The sequence below is a fragment of the Zophobas morio genome, unplaced genomic scaffold, assembly GCF_036711695.1.
Source record: "Zophobas morio isolate AGI-343-1 ecotype UQ-CSIRO unplaced genomic scaffold, CSIRO_AGI_Zmor_V1 ptg000568l, whole genome shotgun sequence".
NCBI classification, from domain to species: domain Eukaryota; kingdom Metazoa; phylum Arthropoda; class Insecta; order Coleoptera; family Tenebrionidae; genus Zophobas; species Zophobas morio.
Window position 1 is genome coordinate 1 of NW_026972671.1, and position 13082 is coordinate 13082.

At 28.4% G+C, this 13082-nt stretch overlaps 2 protein-coding genes across 2 annotated transcripts; one reads left to right on the forward strand and one right to left on the reverse strand.

The window, feature by feature from the left end:
• The first annotated feature begins 260 nt into the window (after positions 1-260).
• On the forward strand, positions 261-4205 carry LOC135121358 (THO complex subunit 5 homolog). Its single transcript, XM_064045672.1, has 16 exons — positions 261-281; positions 364-476; positions 530-664; positions 721-835; positions 1157-1298; positions 1532-1608; positions 1998-2121; positions 2185-2365; positions 3078-3162; positions 3221-3323; positions 3383-3480; positions 3533-3584; positions 3640-3749; positions 3806-3901; positions 3950-4038; positions 4103-4205. The coding sequence occupies exons 2-16, from the start codon at positions 370-372 to the stop codon at positions 4173-4175; spliced, it is 1587 nt and encodes a 528-aa protein (XP_063901742.1). The 5' UTR covers positions 261-281; positions 364-369; the 3' UTR covers positions 4176-4205.
• Positions 4203-8700, reverse strand: LOC135121377 (uncharacterized). Its single transcript, XM_064045688.1, has 10 exons — positions 8647-8700; positions 7690-7760; positions 7528-7609; positions 6943-6987; positions 6819-6889; positions 6712-6751; positions 6603-6651; positions 6231-6380; positions 5774-5812; positions 4203-4226 (listed from the first exon to the last, which is right to left on the reverse strand). The coding sequence occupies exons 2-10, from the start codon at positions 7703-7705 to the stop codon at positions 4203-4205; spliced, it is 516 nt and encodes a 171-aa protein (XP_063901758.1). The 5' UTR covers positions 7706-7760; positions 8647-8700.
• Between the last annotated feature and the right edge of the window lie 4382 nt (positions 8701-13082).

Consider the following 13082-nt stretch of genomic DNA (forward strand, 5'->3'; position numbering starts at 1 on the left):
CCTCGAATTACACCAGATATGCTCAACTATATCAGATCAAATTTGCGCTTTTTTACATAAAATATATAATTCTAAAAATGAGGTAAGTTACTTAATAAATGTTTATATAATAACTGAACTTCTTCGCTTCTTATTTTTAGACCTATTAATTAAACCTGGAGAATAACCTTTTTATAATTTAGTTAGAACATTCCAAAAATGTTGCACCTGAAGCATCACTTTTGTTCCTTGATTTAAAAGAGCTTCATAGGATTGCTTACGAACGTTATAAAAGTAGCAAAGTTAATACTTTATAAATCTTTTTCTTCCATTTTTGTCGCTAACTTTGTCAAGTTTCTATAACATATAATTTATATAATTAAGAAAGCAATGGAAGATTTTAGGGTAAAGGTTGACCATCGTTTTTTAACTTTGCAAAATTTACTTTATGAAAAGGCTTATTTACTTCGAGAAATTGAGGCGTGCAATCACTTTATGTAATTAAATCTGTACCTTTTTTTATTTAGATTGTTGGCTTATTTTAATGCAGTGAAAGGCCTCACGACATTAATATATGCTCTGTTGAAGAGTTTAAATCTTCCGCGCCTTCAAACTTAAAACTATACTCCAGCGCACATCAATTGATGACCAACCGCTTAATTTTCGAAAGGCAACAGCGCGTAAGGTTTCCTTTCTTTAAAAAAAATCGTATAGAATAAAGAACATTATTTTAATCTTTAGCTTAATGGAAGCACTTCAGCAGAAGAAGGCCGAGAGAGTTGTTTTAAAAGAACAGACTGAAGAAAAACTCAAAAATTATTATCTTCTCGAAGAAAAACTTTCAGGTTTAGTAAAGGTGTAATACTTGATACTTATTTTTTATGGTTGATTCAGTTGATTTAAGTAATTTAGATGTTTAATATTAATATTATATATTTTTAATTCGCTAATAAAATTAATTTTTTTATAAAAAATTCTTTTTACGTTTTACATAATAATTGCTTGCTTTTTCAATATTAGTTTAAAAAAGTTTTAATCTTTTGCTTTTTTTATATTGAAGAATTTCAGTGTATTATAATAGATTTGTCGCTTTTTCATATTTGACTTATTTTTTTATTTTCATTTATTAATTTTACGTCAATTTTTTTATTATTATAAAAAGTTTAATATAATTTAGCACTGCATCGAAATTAAAAGTTTGTTGCACTCGCTTGATCCAAGCGATGCAGTCTACGAATCTTTTGGCGAAGAAGCTCTTCATCTTCCCGATCCGCTTTACGCATTTTATTGCTTAGTCGAATCTTTTAGGCTCTCTTTCGGTATTTTTATATTAAAAAATTTATATAATTTTTTTGTTAAGTTTCATAATCTAATTATTTTTAAAAAAATTAAATACGTTTCACAAGAAAAGAAATAAAAATACTTACGCTTTGCATGTTTTTTTAAATCTAGTTACACTAGATTTAAAAATTCTGCCTCATTTAAAAACAGTATATATTGTGTTTGTCTTTATTCTTTTTTATTTTTTTTAAATTTAATTTATAACATCAAGACAAAAGCGTATACTGCGAAATAGTTGGAGATAAGGAGTCGGCGAAAGTGTTTAATGAGAATGAAGCCCGCGATAAAGTAAAAAAATAATTTTAATAGAAAGTTCTATTTAGTTTTATTTTAATCTTATAAGTAAATCTAATTTTAGTTGATTTTAATTATTCGATTTAGCAACGCCGTTTTCTTTTGGTTTTTATTTCATTGGTGTATTAACTTCCCCAATCGTCCAATGGTATGGGCAATTACTGCTTTCTTTCTTTTATTGACCAAGACAAAGGAACTCATTAACTTGACCAATAAAAAGGCGACTCTATGTTTCTCTAGTTTTCGCAATTTTTTTAATAAAGTTACTTGACTTACTTTTGGGGGTCTTCCATTTTGCTTAAAAAAATATAAATTTAAAAGAAAAATTTTAAAAATAAGTATTATTTAAATTTTTAGAAAATTAACTTAAGCTTCTTTATAAGCCACCACCATTTTGTGAAGAGGATAGCACCGATTTCAAGCGCGGGGGGCTCAGTAAAGTGGCTAGGAAGGGGTGGTTTCTGGAAGGGCATCCTTTAAGTCTCCGACTTCACTTTACGCTTCAAAGTTAGTAACTTCCATATAATTTTTCCTTCATATATTCGAATTGGTAAAAACTTCTTTTTCCAGATACTACTTTTGTAGTTTCCTTGAAGTACGCTGTGCATTTAAAACTTATTTGTGTGCAAGCGTTAAGTGAGCAGCAGAAGTTGTCTTCCGAAACGGCGAGGGTTCTTTGCTACCTCTACCCTTCTGATTCCGGAGTTCACTTGCCGAGCGATAAAATGCAGTATTTACTCGACTCTGCAGGGTTTCTTTATCTTTTTTTTACTTTATGATGAACTATGTTGTTTCGTTCTCGCTAAATATATCTGGTATACGTACGATAAATTTATTAGAAATAAATATGTAAAATATAAATTTTTCATTAAGTTGTATTATAAATGGTTCTAAATATTTTTATTAATCGCTAACAAAAAAGGAAACCTGTTGGGTTTAAACGGCCCAATTACTGTGGTTGGTTTATTTATACACATGACAATTTTTTTTTGGTTGGACATTAATATTTTTATTATTTTTGATTCGTTTAAATTACAGTAAATTTTTTTACTTTTTTCCGAGTAAATTTAATTTATTTGATATAAATTTATTAATTTAAATCCGTTATTATAAATTTCTTGGTTTTTTCATTGTCTATAATAAGTTGTTGAACCGGTTGATATATATCATCATTATTTATTATACTTTTGAAAACTGCGTTAATATGCTAATAATATATAAGTACTTATCTTTTTACTTAGTTTATCATAATTATATAAATAAATAAATATAATCGTTTTTATTGTCTTTTACTAAATTTATATTTGTTTTTCATATTATTTATTTAGTAAATTTAGATGATACATATAAAAATAACGTCATTATATTCTAGTTCAGTTGATAGTAACGCAACTCTAAATAATTTATCTTTCTATGTTACGAGCGTCAGTAAGTAAAGCATGGCGTATTTTTTTTTCCCGTAGCATTACTAGTGTCTCTGAAGTCGTTGTCTCCCTGGGTTATCCATTTATGTGGGCCCAGACGGCCTGCGGCCTCTTACAAAACTCGGTATAAATATATGGTTCGCACTAATCAGGACCACCAACAGTATTATCACGTGACTCAGGCAGAGGAAAGATGGCAGCGTCAATACTTTTCGCAGCTCATTCTCTTAATAAAGCGCCGTTTAAATGCCACATGGTGCCTTAGCAATGAACTGAATTCGCTAAGTACGTTTTTATGCTTTATTTTTACTGTCCCTTAACGTATCACGCTTTTTTTTATATAGAAAAGGGTCGTATTGAGCAGGTCTTTGCCAGCTCTGATTCAGTTAGCAAACGCTCCTTGTCTACCGCTGGCGCCTCTCTTTCTTCATGGTCGTTTATGGTCAACTTGATACCAATTTGATCTAAAAATTGCTATATTGGTTGTTATTTAGGATGAAGCTGAAGGCATTAAAACGTACAGTTTTATAATTTCAAAAACAAAAGGTTAGGTAGTGTTTATTAAATTCACTCACTGGTCCCTATTCCTTGTGCATAACAGACACGCTTTCCCTCCGCGGAACAGTAAGAATTCCGCCAAACTATCCGACGGCTGCCCCGGAGTTCAGCGTTTACTTCCATCCATTCTTGGAAAACGACTCTTACGCTCATGTCTTTTATATTTATTTTTTTATTGTTATGACAACTAAGAGCTCTATTTTTGGCAGGCCGTGGAACAAGAAGTGAACGTCCACTATGAGGAGTTGCTGGGAGACTCGGCCACTCGTGACTATCTTTTGTCCAGACAATTAAAACGTTTAGAGGTGCTCATTTCTTTAGAAAATGTGACTCTTATTAACTGTTCTTAACAGGAACTCTGCGACTATTACATACAGTTACACGCTATTGGCTCCGCTGGGGGTGTCTTTTGGGGGGCACCATGTGGGGGACGACCTCATAGGTCCACACTATTAACACTGCTATACTTTTCTGCAAAGTTTAAAACTCTTATTACAACATAACAGAGGGCCTTTACTGGAGCCGCCCTCTAAAATCGATGTGGAAGTGAAAACTATTGTTCATAGAAACAGTCTTTAAATATAGATTATCGGCTTTTTTATTAGTTTATCTCAGGTGCTCGATACTATACTTAATAAAGAGACAAGAGTTTCACTTTTTTTTAAGCTAGTCCTTTAAATTAAACACAGTCAAATTTTTTTTTTTTGAATTTTAATGTGTTACTTCGTTTCGTTATATACTCATCGCAAAAGCATTTGAGTTTAATCTTGTGGTATTTTACCCCCCTTTAATGCAATAAAGTAAAAGGTTCCTGTGGCGCCAGTGTTTCGCGCTTCGCTTGATACGAGATGTACTTTAGAGCTAAGACAACTTTGAGAGAGGAGTTGAAGTTACGCTTGCTACTCCCAGAGTAAAAGAAGAAAACACTTTTTTGACTGGCAGATTACATTAATTCTGACGATTTATATAGCTTTCTCCTTTATTAAAATTAAACGTATTTATCCGGTTATTATTTTACAATTTTATATGAATTTTTATTTTTATGAAGTTCATAAAAAAAAATCTATATTACCGTATAATATATTTTGCATCGTTTTTAAATTTTAAAATACTATACAAGAATTTAATTTTTAATAGAGACTTAAGTTATGTGGTATCACAAGGCATACTTGTAAAATTATTAGGGTGTCAAGTTGTTTAAAGCTCTACTGAATGAATAAGTTTATTGCTTATAGTTAAGTAATATCCTAAAAGTATGGTGCCCTCCATTTTTTTCTTTTTATGGGGTATCTCTTATCATACACTATAGGACTTAAATTGAAATTTTTAGTAACTTCTTTATTTTTTTCTTAATAGGGTTCTTTAAGTAAAAAGTTAATTAATGTAGTATGCATCATTTGGGGGCTCTAAATTCTTGTTCTTAAGCTAGTCGTAGATTTTATATGTTTATAGCTTTAAGTGAAAAGCTCTTAACTTAAGGTCATAGCTTGGTAAAATAATGAACTAAATTTACTAATAAAATTTTGTTATTGTCTAAGCGTTTGCCACCGATATTATTTAGTTTTGTTTTACTTAAAAGGGTTTTTATACTAACCTAATAGAGTTTTTTTTTTTAAGTTAGAAACTTAAAAAGAAATTGGTCGTATGGTTTATATTTAAGTGCTTGGAACATTTTATTTAACTTTATTTGCAATTGGGCTATTAAAATCTTTCTAGGGGGAGGGCCCACTGTTTGTCTAAAAAATCTAGTGGGTCTAGTAACTAATTTGGTAGGCGGTGGGCCAATTGTCCACTGTATAGCTTTGTGAGTAAATATTTAATTACTAATAAAACTCCTTCAAGTTTGATCATTAATTTTTTGTTTAAAGCTATTATTAAGAAAAGTGAACATGTATTCAAGCCTTATATTAATTTATAACAGAATTACTTTTAGGAATAAAGGTGGACTATGCACTATAAAGCCTTACCTTTGTATGTTGTAGTATATAGTGTATAGTTATGGGGTAGCTTTTAAAAATTTGAAGAAAGCTGGATACTATTTACTGTTAGGTAAATTAGTCCGCCCCGCAGTGGTCTTCATATTTAAAAATATTAAGTATAAGTCCAGTCTAATTATAGTAGTTCTACATTTTGGAGAGAGGCGCTTTGATTGGGGAACTCAACTACACAGCACTTACCTTTTCTATGCCTAGAGCACAGCAATCTGGGTCAAGTATCTTAAATTTAAAAGCATTTAGAGTCATAAAGTGTAAAGCATTTCTCAATAAGATAACGAAAAGCCGCTAGTACTTTTCATATTAAACATACTCACGTTCGGGTATGATCTGTTCGGTACTATTAGTTGCTGGTTTTGATGTTTATTATTACAGGAGCCGAGACAGAAATAACACTTTAAAGAATTTGTACTATTGTGAAATCTTTACTAACACCAGTTTTAGTCGTAGTAAAGGCTGCTGTGACCTCTTGTAATTTTTATTAACTACGACTTATTAAAAAATAATAATATTTACACATAATTGTTTTTTTGTTACTTTTCTGTGACTACCGGCAAAGACTAATTGCTCTGCTCTCTTTTCCTATAAATAAAGAAGAAAAAAGTTTAAAAGGCTTGAATTTTCTTTTTAACCCATTTACTTTATATAAAGTTGATAGCAGGAAAGTATTGACTTTACTTTTTCTTTGACCTTCACAGTCGGCTTCAATAATATTTTTATAATTATCTGTTAATAGAGTAACCTTTCCTGAGTAGACAGCGCAGAGTTCAGTAAAAAACCTCACTGCTTCCTATGGTTGGCAGTTATATATTATTGTTAACAGTAAAAGCTACTAATTACTTGTAAATTGTTTACTTAGAAAACTAGTAACATACTGGAAGCTTTAACTCTCAGCAAGTATTTATTAATTTTAAAAAAATTTATAAAATCTCAAAGTACTTAATATATTACTTTCTTAACGATTTTAAAAATTAAAAATTTTTACCGTTTTAGAAGTGTATTAACGAAATACCTCGTCGCTGTTAGAAAAGGTTTTGTATCTCACTAAAGAATAGTATAAGCTAACAGAAAAAAAAATATTTAATATTCGAAAGTAGTTTAACTAAAATATTTTATAATACCTTAAAATCATTGAGATAAGCTCCTCTTTCATTCCTTTTTCTAGAAAGTTATAAATAAAAGCGAGTATAAGTTATTATTATTATTATCCTTCATATATATAGCAAACCTTGAAGAAGAATATAGAGAATGTCGCAAAGTTCGTTGTTATTTAGAAGTTCCGCGCCGACGTCCTCCAAACTATGTCAGTCTTGTCGTTCATAAATAGCGTTAATATAAAAAAAGTAAGCAACCTCGCGTTATACAGAAATTGAATAATCACTTTCCTTGTGGCTTCGCTGTTATTACATAAAGCTATTAAGATACTGGTAGTAGAACATAAAGTTTTTATATATAAAATAAATTAACTTTTAAGAAATGTGGTGTTACTTTGCAGAATTGGTACGAAATAATATTGGTGATATTATCTAAATTAAACTTATATGTACGCAAGAAGAGTTTTTTTGCGCTATAGGAAATTATAAGTAATTAGAAAATAGTTTCTGTATATAATTATAGACATCAGTATTTATATACTTCAGCTCCAGCTTCACGTGCGTTAAACGAATAGTAAAATAAAGTTTAGTTTTTTTTAATATTAATTTTAGCAAATTAATATTAAAACAACGCTAATAAAATAAATTTTTTAAATTTGAAAATGGACGAAGACAAAAAAAAGGTAAAGCAAGTAGTGCAAGGCCAGAAATCGAAGCGAGAAACTCGCTTAAGGACGACTTGTGCATAAATAACACTCTATAAATTTCGACAAGTACGCCTTATATTATTAATTATTAAATAACTAAAAATATTATAATTTATATTTTTTTCAAATAAACAACCGAGTCGAGCTATAATCCAGCATCGTCATTAGGACGCATACAATTTTACTACTGTAAGTGGATTGAAGAACTTCTCTTCGGGCTGCAAAGTATATAACGCATTAATATTCTGTACATGCACACAACATTCCTATTATAGAAATATCCATGATAAAAAAGAACCACTCTGGACGGCCATCACATTAGCCAACGCGCCAATCGCCGATTCCAAAAGCCGGTTGTTGAGCAACTGACTTATAATAATGCGTTAAAAATTTAAAAGCATGAAAAAGAAAAATTCACTTGAACTCGAATTTATATAACTACTTATTGCTCGAGTTATACTTTCAGTAAAAGTCTGTAAAGTCTACTAAGTCATAATATTTATTGGCGGTTAACTGAGGGAATCAATAACTCTTTCAGTCTGTTTACTTTTTAACACAGTAGCACTACGTTTCATAAACAAGAGATCTACATCTCTATGAACGAGTCGTTTGAGCTCCTCTTTTTAAAAGTAATAAGTACATTAAAAAAGTAGGTGTTTCCTAACCCTTAATACACTACCAAATTATCTATAGTATTGGGAAAAGGTCCCGTTTTAATAAAACTGCACCGACTAAAAAGTTCTTGGATTACTGCAAAAGTAAGGGGGTCAGGGAAGTATTATTGGTCGAAATTAAATAATATTTCAACTGAGCAGATCCGATAGCAGTTTTCTATATACAAAAGGGCAGAGAAAAACGTCTCTGTACTCATAAGTTTATTATGATAACTGTGTTTTTGTATAACCTTATAACCTTATAAATAATATTAAACACGTAAAAAAAGATTTCAGAAATAATGGAACTTAAAGTTATATTTCATTATTTAAAAAGAGATATAGTTTTATGATTTAAAAAAATAAAAAAGTATTTGTTAATTAAAAATAAAAAGTGAATTTTAAAAATTTAAAAACATAATATAAATCAACAATAATAAAAGTTAATAATAATTAGTAATAACTAAATTATACATCTACAATAAGTGATAGTATATCACTACACAAAAATTATAAAAAATGTATAGATTCATAGTAATAATAAAAGTTATAAAATAAATAAATATTAATAAGTAAAAGTAAATTATATATATATAATAAACCTATTTTTAATATTTCTTCTGATTACATAGTAAACTTCTATTAATAAATAAAGGTTAGAGGGAAAAAATTTATAGAAGGATACAGCGTTCACAGTAAAAAAAAAGTTTTTTATTAAAGTTTAGTGTTATTCATAAATAAAAAAATTATAATATAGTTTTACCTTCAACGAAGTTCAAAAGAAGAGGATGCTATTTATACAGGAATATTAAGCATTACTATTTATTATACTACATATTATACTACAATTGAGTGATAAGTAATAATAAATATAAGGTTATAATTATATTATTAGTTATTATTAATACTTAAACCTATATAAAATTATAGTGGAAATACTTTATTGCAGTTTTTATATATTTTTGAGTAAGAACGGCTTATAAAAATGTTATCTGCAAAAATATGTAACATAACTTTTGAGATTTGTAATACAGAATGTTCATCTTGAAAAAGCCTGAAAGAATTATTATAAAATTAATACAATTATAATAATACACAGTCAAAGTGGTATTTATATATTCTCAAGTTTAAAAATATTTAGTAAATAATAGTAGTATTAAAAATTTTAATAAAAAAGTAAAAAAAATTAATGTAAATACAAAGTTTATATAACATATAATAAATACATTATAGCATACATAGAATATATGCATTAATAATATTTTATGAATAATAGAGTTAAACAATATGTTAAATTATATATGAAAGTGCAATTAAGTTATAACTTTAAGAATACATAACTATTTCCACAAATTAAATAATTTTTTTAATTTTTTTAAACAATTGAAAAAAAAATCTTTAAAAATAAATGGTTGATTAAAAAAATATAATCATATATAAAAGAAATTATTCTTTTTATTAGATGTTAAATCACTGTAAACAAAGTTATATCAAGAGTTAATTTATTATTAAAAAATATATATTAAAAGATATAAAGTTTCAATATACCTACGAAAAATTCACTTTAAAAATAAAAATCATATAAACTATATAACTAGTTACGAATATACAAAGTATATTATATGTACAAAGTTTATATAAACGAGTATACGTATTTAAATAATTTTTTATCACTAGACATTAATATAGAGAAAGTTTTACAAGCTATACAACTAACTTGAATATATATTCAGAAATATAATAAATATACGAAAAATGAACTTTAAAATAAAGATAATACAAATAATATAAAAAACAGAACTAGTATTACATATAAAGTAAAGTATATCTACAATATTTATACAACTAAGTAGTCACTTTGCGCAGTAAAATAAAGATATAAACAATAACAATAAAATGTTAAAAATTTTATATCATATTACTAAGCTTCTTTAAGTATACAAAGTAATAAAAATAAAATTTAAAAAATTCTTCTATAGTAGTAACAACAAACGACTTAAAAGTTTAAAAAATTATGGTTATCTTATGTTTTTTTTAATAAAGTTTATATAGAAAATCATTAATAGCCATATGTTTAAAAGCCTTATAAAAGAATTTCTTTATGATAAGGTGAAAACTATAAGAAAAATTCTGTTTAAATAAATTTATAGCTACCCTGAACAACTGTGGTCAATAGCTAAACTTATATATCACTCTTTACTTAAATAATTAAATTGCTAAATAAATTATTATGGAAGCTGCTGAATTTAAAATTTATTATTCAAGCTATAAAAAAAACTCCTAAAATCTATTAAACTTAAAAAGTTTTATTCAGAATCAAAAGAACAATGAAGTAATGTTCTATTAAGAAAATTCTATAACACTTTCTGAAGTCTGCAATTGTTTGTTAAGAATAATATATCGAATGCAGCGATCATAAATACTTCCACAAAATCTCAATTGGAGAGTAGAGTAAGTTTCCTAGATGCTCATAAGGAACAGCACTGTCATACGCTGGGAATATTTAAAAACATATAGAGAACTTTATAGAAAAATATAATAATAAAAATACGAGCGAGTCTATCTAATTTTTTCTTTATTTTATTATTTTGATGTTCCTTCTCTATAAGGAAATTAAATACTTCAATATATATAGTTGTAATAATAATATTTTTTAATTTAAAAACTGTGGATTATAGATCAACAGCAATAGGGTATACTATAAAATTGGGGCTTTCTTACTTCCCAAGCTTAAAAAACTTATTAAACAGAAGTGAATTAAAAAGAATAAAAAGTTCTCGTAAAAATAAGTAAAACCCCGGAGTTCGCAACGTAATCTTGCACAGTTCTTTTTCCTGCATTGAGTAGGGAGTTAAAGCCAACAAAGAGAATCAAAAATTGTATACATGTAAACTAAATGAGTCACAGTCTCATTATACTTATGAAAAAGGATGTGGGACGAAAGGCCTTTACTTTTAAAATCGGATAACAGCTGTGTTATTTGAATATTCTGTTTCACACAAAAAATTGTTATCTTTCAAAGTGTACAAATTAGTAAGCTTACCACATCCTGCATTTTTCTTAAAATGCTTTCGAAAACTGTCGCTAATAAGTGAACTGTACAAAATTGATAAATTTGTTAATTTGAAAGTATGGCACTAAAATAAATTAAAGTCTCAAGGATAACTTCTGGGTTCATAAATTTATAAAATAAGTTAACTACACTCATCGGTGTTCACTTGCTACCTATCTTCCTTGCTATGGCTAGAATTAAATAATGAAAGTATGTTTTAAGTTTGAGTGTATTGGTAACCATCATATTCACTTTCGGTAGTACTTTGCTCTTCACAGCAGCCTTTTAAAGCGTTTTGCAGGCTGTGTTCACAAGAGCAATTGTTAATGTCCAATTTAAGCTGTTGAGAGTTATTCGTGGAGCCACTCAAACTTGTATTAAACCAAGAGACAACTTCCATCGTTGTAGTAGACAAAAATTTAACGTAGCTTCCATATAAATACCATTTCTTCAAAACTAATAAGTAAATTTTTAGCCGCCATTAACTTCAAGGAAATTTGGCGGTGTAAATTTTTTGATTCCAAACCCAAAATTTTTAGTGCAATAAAAAAATTTTCTTAATTTATTAGGGTTTACCCAAAAAGAAAGTACCAAAATTCTGTAAAGATTTTTTTACGAAAAGGTGTGTTTTACAGCCAATAATGCGCTTAAAAGGATAGCAACAGCGTCAGAGTTTTAAGCTAAAATTCAAAAGTTTAGAGTTAAGTAAATTATCGTTTTATAATGGCTCCCAGTTCAAACAACATAAATAAATATTATAATATATTATCACATGATATTACGTAAGTCAATTTGTAAAATGGTTTATGTAGTTTATGTCTTCATTCATCTAAAACTGTATAAAGCTATCTTCTTCTAAAAGCAGATACCCTCAAGACTTTACAATTAAGGTATTTTAAAATACTTGTTCGACACGTCGAAAGGAAAGAAAATACAAAATTAACCCTTCAACTAATTTACGATATGCAAGGGAGGTCTTACAACCAATTAAAAATGGGTAAAGAGAATAACTGAGTGCCAGTAAAAAATGGTTCATATAATCAGTTATAAGGGGGGTTACACTATTAGAGGCGTTATTACCCAGGAAATGATTCCTGGATTAAACTGAAACGTATAACTTCAAGGCTACATTCAACCCGAAGTCTCAGTCCTTTGATGTTGTGCAAGCTTATTTAATAAAACCTTTAACTCCCTTTCTCTTTGAGTATCACGTTAGAGGTACTACAGTTGATCAGTAAGAACCAAGCATAGAAGCTTGGAAGTAAATAAGAATTAAAAAATTTCTATAATCGAATATTTAGAGGCGTTTTTAACAGATAGTATAGTATCTTTATGAGTTTCTGCATGCTTATAGAAGCCTTAAGTTTTTTAAAGATCATCCTTATATTAGTGATATCTTCTTTCCAGTTATTTTGCCGTTTATAAACTTAAATTTGACATATTAATTGGCAATGACGTAGAAACGACTTAATACTTAAGCATAACGCTCTGTTGCTTCTAAGACCCGAAGCAATACCCTTATTTTTAAAATGGCAGTCAACTTGAGCAGATATTTTTCATTACCTTTTAGAACAACTAAATTTGATATTAAAAGGAATAAATATTACATTTTTTGTAACTATTCCTTAAGTCAGTAGTAAAAAAACTATGTTACAATGGCAAGCTGTGGAAATTCTCGAGTTTTCACTTTCAAGCAAGATTTTGGGTTCTTTAAATTATATTAAGGCCTTTACAAAAGGCGAACTTTAGAGAAATCCCCTCATGGGCACAACAGTTTAATGGATATAGGGTTAATTCTTGCCCTCGGGGTACACGTTAATTATAGTGCCTATGTCGGTGAAACCCAAAAAGCGAGGTGTCTGAAGTTTATTTTAATTTATTTTTATAGTTATCGTACTACAGTAAAAAATATAAATCCTTTTAACGCTTAATTCTTATTCCAATGGTAGTAAAGTGTAGGGAAACTCCAGTATAATGTGTTTTGGG